The 9,745-nt window shown below is 36.4% G+C and overlaps 1 protein-coding gene across 1 annotated transcript; it reads left to right on the top strand.

Moving 5' to 3' along the window:
* The first annotated feature begins 6,204 nt into the window (after window positions 1-6,204).
* On the top strand, window positions 6,205-9,470 carry LOC133293926 (indole-3-acetic acid-amido synthetase GH3.10-like). Its single transcript, XM_061492548.1, has 4 exons — window positions 6,205-6,593; window positions 7,017-7,118; window positions 7,238-8,058; window positions 8,880-9,470. The coding sequence occupies exons 1-4, from the start codon at window positions 6,205-6,207 to the stop codon at window positions 9,425-9,427; spliced, it is 1,860 nt and encodes a 619-aa protein (XP_061348532.1). The 3' UTR covers window positions 9,428-9,470.
* The last annotated feature ends 275 nt before the right edge of the window (window positions 9,471-9,745 follow it).

Here is a 9,745-nt window from a genome sequence, read left to right as displayed (position 1 = left end):
TTCTTTTACATAATTTTCTGATGGTGCATCTTCTAAACCTAAGAAAGATGATCACTGGTGTTCTTATTGTAGAAGGACAGGTCATATCAAGGATCTATGATTTCGTCTCCATGGAAAGCAAAAGGTCTTAGAAAAGATGGCAAGGATGCATGGTCAAGCTCATTTTACTTCTTCTGATATAGCTCCTACACCGAATGAGACCCAACCTGTATTTCGTCAAGATGAGTTGGAACGGCTCAGGACCATCCCTGATTCTCTCAGTAAGTCATCTGGTACTAGTGCCTTGGCTATGACTGGTATGAGCTGCAATACTTATTCTTTTCTTTCTTCATGTACTGATTTTAAACATTCTTAGGTTATTGATTCTGGTGCTACTGATCATATGACTTGATGTGCTGACTCCTTTATTTCTTATAACCCTACCATTGGCACTCATACGATAGCCGTAGCTGATGGCTCACATTCATCAGTTACGGGTTCTGGTAACATACATTTATAGCCTTTCTTACATCTCAAAGATGATCTTCATGTTCCTAAACTCTCTACTAATCTTCTTTCTATTCATAAAATTACAAAAGATTTGAATTACAATGTAACCTTTTTCCCTACTCATTGTGTTTTTCAAGATCTCGCCATGGGGAATACGATTGGGGGTGCTAAAGAGCAAGGTGGGCTGTACTATATGGTGTCACAATCTTCTACAAATAATGTTAAGGATCACATCTTGCTGTCTCATGGCTAGTCAACTGCTGATTCTCTGAATTGGCTTCATCATAAGCGCTTGGGACATCCTCTATTTAGTTTACTCAAGTCTTTATTTCCATCATTGTTTTTGTCTAAGTCTGTTGAGTCTTTTCATTGTGATGTTTGTGAGTTTGCTAAACATCATCATGTAACTTTTCCTTCTAGTATTACTAAAAGTGTTGAACCTTTTGATCTTATTCATTCTGATGTTTGGGGTCCTTCTAAGGTTCCTCATTCTTCTGGTAATAAATAGTTTATTTCTTTTATTGATGATTGCACTCATATAACTTCGGTTTACTTAATGCGTGAAAAGTCTGAGGTACCACAACTATTCTTTCAATTTTATAAAATGATTGAGACCCAATTTGGTAAAAGAATCAAGAGACTAAGGACTGATAATGGTACTGAATATGTTAATCATTGTTTTTCCCAATTTATACGAAGTCAAGGTATGATTCGTGAACTTACTTGTGTAGACACCCCGCAACAAAATTGGGTTGCTAAAAGAAAGAATCGTCACCTTCTTGAAGTGGCTCGTGCCATACTGTTTCAAACACATGTACCCAAATGCTATTGGGGAGATGCCATTCTTACTGCAGCATTCTTGGTCAACCGCTTACCCACTCGGGTTCTTGACAATGTAAGTCCCATCCACTCAATAACTTCTTTTTTCCCTTATGTTCCAACTATGCAGAGTCTTACTCCACGAGAGTTTGGGTGTGTTGTCTTTGTTCATGTTCATAATTATCATCGCAGTAAGTTAGATCTTAGGGCTCTTAAATGTGTTTTTCTTGATTATGCTCCTGACAAGAAGGGCTACAAGTGTTATCACCATGGTAGCTGAAATTTTTTTGTTTCTATGGATGTTACATTTCAGGAATCTGAGTCCTTTTTCCAAGGTCCTCATCTTCAGGGGGAGAACAATTCTTCAGAAAACTCATCACATTCCTTCTTTGAGTTTGAATCTTCAGTGTCTACTCCTTCACCTTCTCCTCTTGTCTATGTTCCTCCTGTGTCTGATTCTCCTGTGTCTGATCCTCCTGTGTCTGATCCATCAAGTACACCAAAGAGACGGAAGATTGTGACACCTGAGTTGGTATATCATAGAAGGAAACAACCCACACTACTTCATCAGCAACCTCAATCATCTGAACCACTGGTAAGTCCTGAATCTCAGATTTCTGATCATGATATTAATACTTCTGATGATTTACCCATTGCTTTTGATTCTGATGATTTACCCATTGCCCTAAGAAAAGAAAAAAGATCTTGTTCCAAGAAATCTTGTTCCTCTTGTCCTTCTTGTACTCAATACCCTATCTCCCATTTTGTTTCTTCTACTAATCTTTCTGTGCAGTACAAAAGCTTTGTTTCAGCACTAGATTCTATTTCAATCCCAAAATCAGTACATGAAGCATTGAAAGATGAGAATTGGGCTCAAGCCATGCAAGAGGAGATGAATTCGTTAGAGAAAAATAGAACATGAGATGTTATTGATAGACCCAATAGAAAGAAAGCAGTAGGGTGCAGATGGGTTTATGTCCTAAAGTATAATTCTGATGGCACTCTTGAGAGATATAAGGCTCGGTTAGTCGTCAAAGGTTACACTCAGACCTATGGCATTGATTATGAAGAAACCTTTGCTCCGGTTACAAAGATGAATACAGTGAGAGTCTTGTTATCCCTTGCTGCCCATTATGATTGGGATATAAATTAATTTGATGTGAAGAATGCTTTCCTCAATGGTGAGTTAGAAGAAGAAGTCTACATGGAAATCTCGCCTGATTTTAATTCTGTGAACGGAGAAAATAAAGTTTGTAGATTCAGAAAAGCCTTGTATGGATTAAAGAAGTCACCTCGTGCATGGTTTGGGAGGTTTACTAAGGTTATGATGACCTTAGGATACAAACAGAGTCAAGGAGATCACACTCTTTTCTTTAAGCACTCCAGAGATGGGAAGCTCACTGTACTCCTTGTATATGTTGATGATATTATTATAACAAGTAAGATTTTGTGGAGATACATATTCTGCAAACACGACTAGCCTCTGAGTTTAAAGTTAAAGACCTTGGGAAACTGAGATATTTTCTAGGGATAGAGGTAGCTCATTCAAACAAATGAATTTTTATCAACTAGAGGAAATATGTTCTTGATCTTCTCAAAAAAGCAGGAAAGCTTGGGTGTAAACCCTCGAATACTCCTATTGAGAAGAATCACAAGATAGGTTATGAAGAGGAGAGTCCTCCAGTTGATAAAGGACAATATCAATGGCTAGTTGGGAAACTGATATATCTGGCTCATACTAGACCAGACCTAGCTTATGTTGTTAGTGTTGTCAGTCAGTTTATGCACGATCTACAGGAGAAACACATGCAGGCAGTGGAGAAAATTCTTCGGTTTCTTAAAGCCACTCCTGGTAAAGGACTGTTATTCTGGCGTGATGACGATCTCTCTTTAGAAGTTTACACTGATGCTGATTATGTTGGATCTATGACTGATCGGCATTCCACCACTGGTTATTGTATGCTTCTTTATGGTAACTTGGTGACGTGGAGAAGTATGAAACAAGATGTAGTTGCTAGATCAAATACAAAGGCTGAATTTCGAGCTATGGCTCAAGGCATTTGTGAGTTATTGTGGCTAAAAATTGTACTTGATGATCTCAAAATAAAATGTGAGGGACCTATGAAGCTGCTATGTGATAATAAGTCTGCTATTTGTATAGCTCATAATCCAGTTCAACATGATCGGACTAAACATATTGAGGTCGACCGCCATTTCATCAAAGAGAAACTCGATAGCAGGTTGATTACCACACCATATATTCCCACTAGGTGTCAATTAGCTGATGTATTGATAAAGGGACTTCCTTCAGACAGATTTCAAGAGCTTACTAGCAAGCTGAGAATGATATATATATATATTCCTCAGCTTGAGGGGGAGTGTTGTAAATAATAATATTTATTTATTTATTTGTTGTATTGGGCTTAGCCCATTAGGTCATGTAATCTCTTTACCGCTTTGTGCGCTGACCCGGGGCGAGGGTTTAGTCTCATGGCTATCGGCTGTGGGGATACCCGGATGTAATAAAAAAAAAAAATATATTTCATTACCCTTTTTCAAGTGTAAGAGAGATACAACTTTTTTTCTCCTAAATAAAGTTGAAGACTGTGTGTTGCGACTCGGCAAGTGCACCGATCGTGAAAGTAATAAAGTGTACCGGAATACGAGATCGTTTCCACGAGGATTAGAATTTTCAAGCACCAGTTCGCAAATCGCGTCTTAGTTGGACAATCAAAGGTTTGGTTTGAGAAAATTGAGATGAAGAGAGTTGTGGTTCAAAGAACTTAAAATTAAAAACAAGTAAAAGTATGCAATTATGAAAATTCAGAATTAAAAGAATGAATAAAAAGATGATGATTAAGAATGTAAAACAAGCGTAGTTAAGGTTTCGACTTCCTCCAATATCCTCAATATGTTATGAATTAAATGACCAAGAATCTGTTTCTTAATATATTCTATCTGAGTCAATTAAAGCTCAATTCTTTGTTACCATAAATCTATGTAATCTTGAAAGAACTCTAGTTCCCCGATTATTCCCCAAGAAAACATGCATTAAGATCAAGAATTTCAAGATTGCATAATTACCCTATGTCTATTCCTATTCCTATTCCTAGATCACAAGGATAATGATAAATTATCAAGTCAGGGTTCATGCACCAACATCCATATTGTCATACAATTCCCCAAAATCATTCTATAAGGAACAAACTCATAGAAAACATTAAAGACAGATAATTTATTCAATTATAAAAAGAACAGGATTCAGAGACAATTTAATTCATAAACATAAATATTCAATTGGGTTCCATCTACCCTTAACTACATAAAAGACTAGCCTAGCATACTGAATTGAAAAACAATAATAAAGAAAAGAGAACCCCAAGCCTCCATTGGTGTGATGTTGACTTGGTTCCTCAGTGTCCCAGCGCTCCGCAACAGGATTCCTCCTTCAGTCTTGGTGTAATGCTCTGGACTTGTATGTGAATTGGTCTTGACCCCAAGCTCTTTATTTATTATTTTTTGGGGTTGTATTCTTCATTAAATCTCCAATGAATCCATATCATATTTGTGGTTGATTTCATCTTTGTTTCCTTTTTGCATTTGATATCTTGGAGATTGGTTGACGATTTTGAGTTTTAAATCTTGTTGTGATCTTCCACCACATCTTCTTATTGAAGTTATATCTTATCTCAATCAAGGTTGATGTGTTTCTTCTTTGTATCCTATAGAATCCGCTGCATATCTCGATCAAATCTTTTCCTGGAGTTGCTTTGACCGCGTATGGACGTTTTAGCGTGCTGTTTTCGCGCTAAAACGTGCTTGATGTGTATTGTTGTCTGCCTCTGGGCGTTTTGGCGTGCTGTAGGGCACCAAAACGCCCTCTTCGAAGGGAACTTGTGTTTGTCAGGGCGTTTTAGCGCTCTGTTGGGCGCTAAAACGCTATCCTCCAGTGGATTTTGGTGTTTTCTTCATCTTGAGCGTTTAAACATGATTCATAGACGCCAAAATGTCGTCTTACAGCTGGTACACACTTGAAATCTTGCTTCCTTGAGGCTCCAACTTAACTTGATGTCTTCTTTTGGTTCCAAAGAGCCATAATAGGTGTCAAAAATCTCTTAAAATAAGAATTATGATAACATGCTAGCAAGATATTCAATTATTATGACTTTACAGTATAAAACCCTATTTCCCAATAGAATTCATGATATATATCAAACATAATTAAGCCTAAAAACATGGTAAACCAAGGGTTTATCACCATGCTTATATACAACATTTGCCCATGAATCCCTAGAGTCCAGGGATTTCTACATTATTAAATGGACTCAATGCATAATAAGTCTAAGCAACTCAATTTTAATGGTTGATCTACTTACATCAAACCGTTCTAATTTATTAGTGAGGTGAACCGTTAATATGCACGAAGGATGAGAGTGTAATTATTATTTTCTAATAATTAAGATTGAGGTATGGTCCCATTTCAAATAATGGCTCGCAATAAATTGGAGGGAAAGATTACTGATCAGCTGTCGTTTGGTCCCTGGCCATTAGTTATGTAGTCAGTTGTCCCCATATATATCATCCTCACATTATGGAAGAATATCTCTCTCTAATTTTCCAAAAAAAAAAAAAAGAATATCTCTCTCTCTCTCTCCTTAGAATGATAATGCCATTTATTGTGGTCTATATCCACTGTATTGTGCCATTCATCGATCGATGAAGCTCCTGCAAATATCAGGGTTTTGTTGAGCCATTTCAATACGGTCCATATAAACTCCATAGACCAATAAAGGGATATTTTCATTAGTGGGCTCCTTTAGTTCTTCTCTAGCTATTTGCTACACTTAGACACATTTCCCCACCAAACTATATTATTTTTTAGTCCTCCACTTCCTCATGCCACTGCACCAACCAACTTTAATGGAACCGGTTCTCAGCATCAGCAACAACAACAGTAATAGCAATGGCAATGACAACGACAATGACAATGTCAACAGTGACTATGATGTCATTGGCTGGTTTGAAGATGTATCCCAGAAAGCCGGTTCTGTTCAGACTCAGTTACTATGCCAGATTCTGAAGCAAAACTATGGTGTGGAATATCTCAAGAAATGGTTGGGGAACTACAACATCCTAGAGATGGACGCATGTGCGTTGGAATCCCTTTACACTTCTGTGGTTCCCCTTTCCTCACATGTTGATTTTGAGCCATTTATCCAAAGGATTGCAGATGGGGACACTAGTCCTTTAATCACTCAACAACCCATTACCACTCTTTCCTTAAGGTACCATCACCTTTAAGTATAATATTTCTTTTCACTTCTTCCATTTTTATTTTTTCCGGGGATAAAATGAGATTCATTGCAATATGAACTTTCTTTTAACTTTATGGTCATGTTAACATTGATAGGAATCAGAATTTAGAACATTAGATAGAGGCCACATATGGCAACCTCTCCATTTTATTCTATCAGATTTTATTGATTATATATACATACACATATACATAAATATATGTATGTATTTTGTATACATTTAAAAATAAACCATGGCAGTCTTTTCAGGCATTTAGATTATATTTATGGGAAGATGTGCTATTTCTCTTTCTTATATTTTTTGGTAAAATATTTCTTTTTCTTATCTTATGATACGGTGCCACTTTCTGATAATTTTTATTTTTCTTTTCTGGTGGTGGTTTTAATTTGCAGTTCTGGAACCACAGAGGGAAGGCAGAAGTTTGTACCATTTACTCGCCATAGTGCACAAACCACGCTTCAAATATTCACTTTAGCAGCAGCCTATAGATCAAGGTGTGTCTCTCAATAATACCTCCTTCTTTTCCTTCATCCAATTCATGAATGACATAGCTATTACATATATAACTATTTTGAAGTACTCAAATATTTGTACTTCACTTCACTGTTTACAGGGTCTATCCCATAAGAGAAGGAGGAAGGATTCTTGAATTCATATACAGCAGCAATAGGTTCAAAACAAAAGGAGGTTTAACAGTAGGAACAGCCACGACACATTACTATGCAAGTGAAGAATTCAAAATCAAACAGCACAAAACAAAGTCATTTACTTGCAGCCCTGAAGATGTAATCTCAGGTGGAGATTATAAACAATCCACATACTGCCACCTCATTCTTGGCCTCTTCTTCTCTGATCAAGTGGAGTTTATCACCTCAGCTTTTGTCTATAGCATGGTGCAAGCTTTTCGTAGTTTTGAAGAACTTTGGAGGGAAATATGCAATGACATTAGAGATGGAACTCTGAGTTCAAGAATCAAATCAACCAAAATGAGAAGGGCTGTTTTGGACATCATCTCTCCAAACCCAAATTTTGCTTCAAAATTAGAAGCTGCTTGCAAGGAGCTAGAAGAGGTGGATTGGTTTGGTTTGATTCCCAAGCTTTGGCCTAATGCTAAGTACCTTTATTCCATTATGACAGGATCTATGCAACCATACTTGAAAAAACTTAGGCATTATGCAAATGGGTTGCCTTTAGTTAGTGCTGATTATGGCTCAACTGAGAGCTGGATAGGGTTTAATGTGGATCCTAGTTTACCACCAGAGGATGGAACATTTGCTGTAGTTCCCACTTTCTCTTACTTTGAGTTCATTCCACTTCACAGACATAAACAAGATTTCAGTTCAGTTGCTGATGATTTCATGGAAGATAAGCCAATTCCATTATCCCAGATTAAAGTTGGACAAGAGTACGAAATAGTCCTCACAACTTTCACCGGTATTAATATTTCTTTCTCTTCTATATATATTAATGCTCATTTTCTTCAACTCATCTTTTCTGAGTCTTATATATGATTTATATATTTGAACTTTTTTCTTACTTCAAGTGTACACATGCTTCAATTAGATTCCCACAGCTGTATCTTTTGACTTTTCCTTTTTTGGCAAATAAATACCAAATAAATGCTTTTGGCTACCCAGTCTGTAACTATTCATGGTTGGTTAGTGAGAATGCTCGATTTGACCCATTGTACTTCTACCTAAAATAACACCTACTGTTGAACATTGGTTCAAGAAAGTAGCATTAATCTTTGATCATGTGTCATATGCAAGCTACAATCGTAGTTTTACATTAACATGGACATGTGTAGTAGGTAGTTGCATATGGTAAAATATCTTGGCTGAATAGGGAAGTTGTTACTGTGATATTCAATACGTGGATATATGATTTAAATGCATACTAATAATGGGCATCAACAATAATTGAGAGTAACTTAACTTCTTTCTGATTGTGGTCATAATTTGGCCTAGTTATGTGTGTGCAGACCACAGACAATCCACGTTTTATATGCTGTTAGTTACTGTGTCTTGTTCTGACTTGGTCACATTAGGTTACTTTCATTGATGTTATGTACCTATCATTTCTATCTTTTCTGACAAGATTTGCATGGCATGTTCCGTAATTATCATTTCAAAATTGGTAACTACTGTAGTCTGTAATCATATATTTCAAATATAGACATTTTATTTTGTTTTTACTATATTATGGGAGCGACTTGAAAATAATATAATAGTAAATTTTTTATTTTAAACTTTCAGGGCTGTATAGGTACAGATTAGGAGATGTGGTGGAAGTGGCTGGCTTTCATAATGGGACCCCAAAATTGAATTTTGTATGCAGAAGAAAGCTAATTCTGACAGTAAATATAGATAAGAATACAGAGAAGGACCTTCAATTTGTGGTAGAGAAGGGTTCTCAGCTTCTGAATAAGGCCAAAACTGAGCTAGTTGATTTCACTAGCTATGCAGATGTCACAAACCAACCAGGGCACTATGTAATTTACTGGGAGATCAAAGGGGAGGTTGAGGACAAGGTACTTGATGAGTGTTGCAGAGAAATGGACATTTCTTTTGCTGATCAAGGTTATGTGGTGTCCAGAAAAACCAATTCAATAGGGCCCCTTGAGCTTTGCATTGTGGAGAGAGGAACTTTCAAGAAAATTTTGGACAACTTCATAGCAAATGGGGCAGCATTGAGCCAATTCAAGACCCCTAGGTGCACTAATAACCATGACCTCCTCAAAATTCTTAACACATGCACCACTAAAAAGTTTCTTAGCACAGCCTATAGTTCAAATCAACAATAATATGAATGAACATTTATTTTCTTTCAGAGTTTCAAATTTTTGTGCTGGTTTAATTTCTTTCAATATATATGACCAAGTAAGTGTGTAAGCAACACTACTATAATACTAATGTACTATTCTAACATGCGATGATTCATTGAGAACCTTATATATAATTATGACTATGACTAACACCATATTTGATGTTTTATATGTGTAAAGTTATGAAGCGTATGATTTGAACATGGTACACAAACGAGCATTCTAATGAAGTGGATTATATATGATATCATGAAATCCCACATTTCTATTTTATTATATTTTAGTTTTTTTAATTTA

This window comes from Gastrolobium bilobum, unplaced genomic scaffold, assembly GCF_033153095.1.
Source record: "Gastrolobium bilobum isolate Gb01-03AN ecotype WA unplaced genomic scaffold, APGP_CSIRO_Gbil_v1 utg19602, whole genome shotgun sequence".
NCBI classification, from domain to species: Eukaryota; Viridiplantae; Streptophyta; class Magnoliopsida; order Fabales; family Fabaceae; genus Gastrolobium; species Gastrolobium bilobum.
The sequence above is the reverse complement of the archived record's forward strand: the minus strand, read 5'-3'. Positions and strand labels throughout refer to the sequence as shown.

Excerpts from the sequence above, each read along its gene's own strand:
- LOC133293926 (XM_061492548.1), top strand. The coding sequence starts at position 6,205 with ATGCCACTGCACCAACCAACTTTAATGGAACCGGTTCTCAGCATCAGC. Across the intron at positions 7,119-7,237 it reads GCAGCAGCCTATAGATCAAG|GGTCTATCCCATAAGAGAAG; the intron begins GTGTGTCTCTCA and ends CACTGTTTACAG. Across the intron at positions 8,059-8,879 it reads AGTCCTCACAACTTTCACCG|GGCTGTATAGGTACAGATTA; the intron begins GTATTAATATTT and ends TTAAACTTTCAG.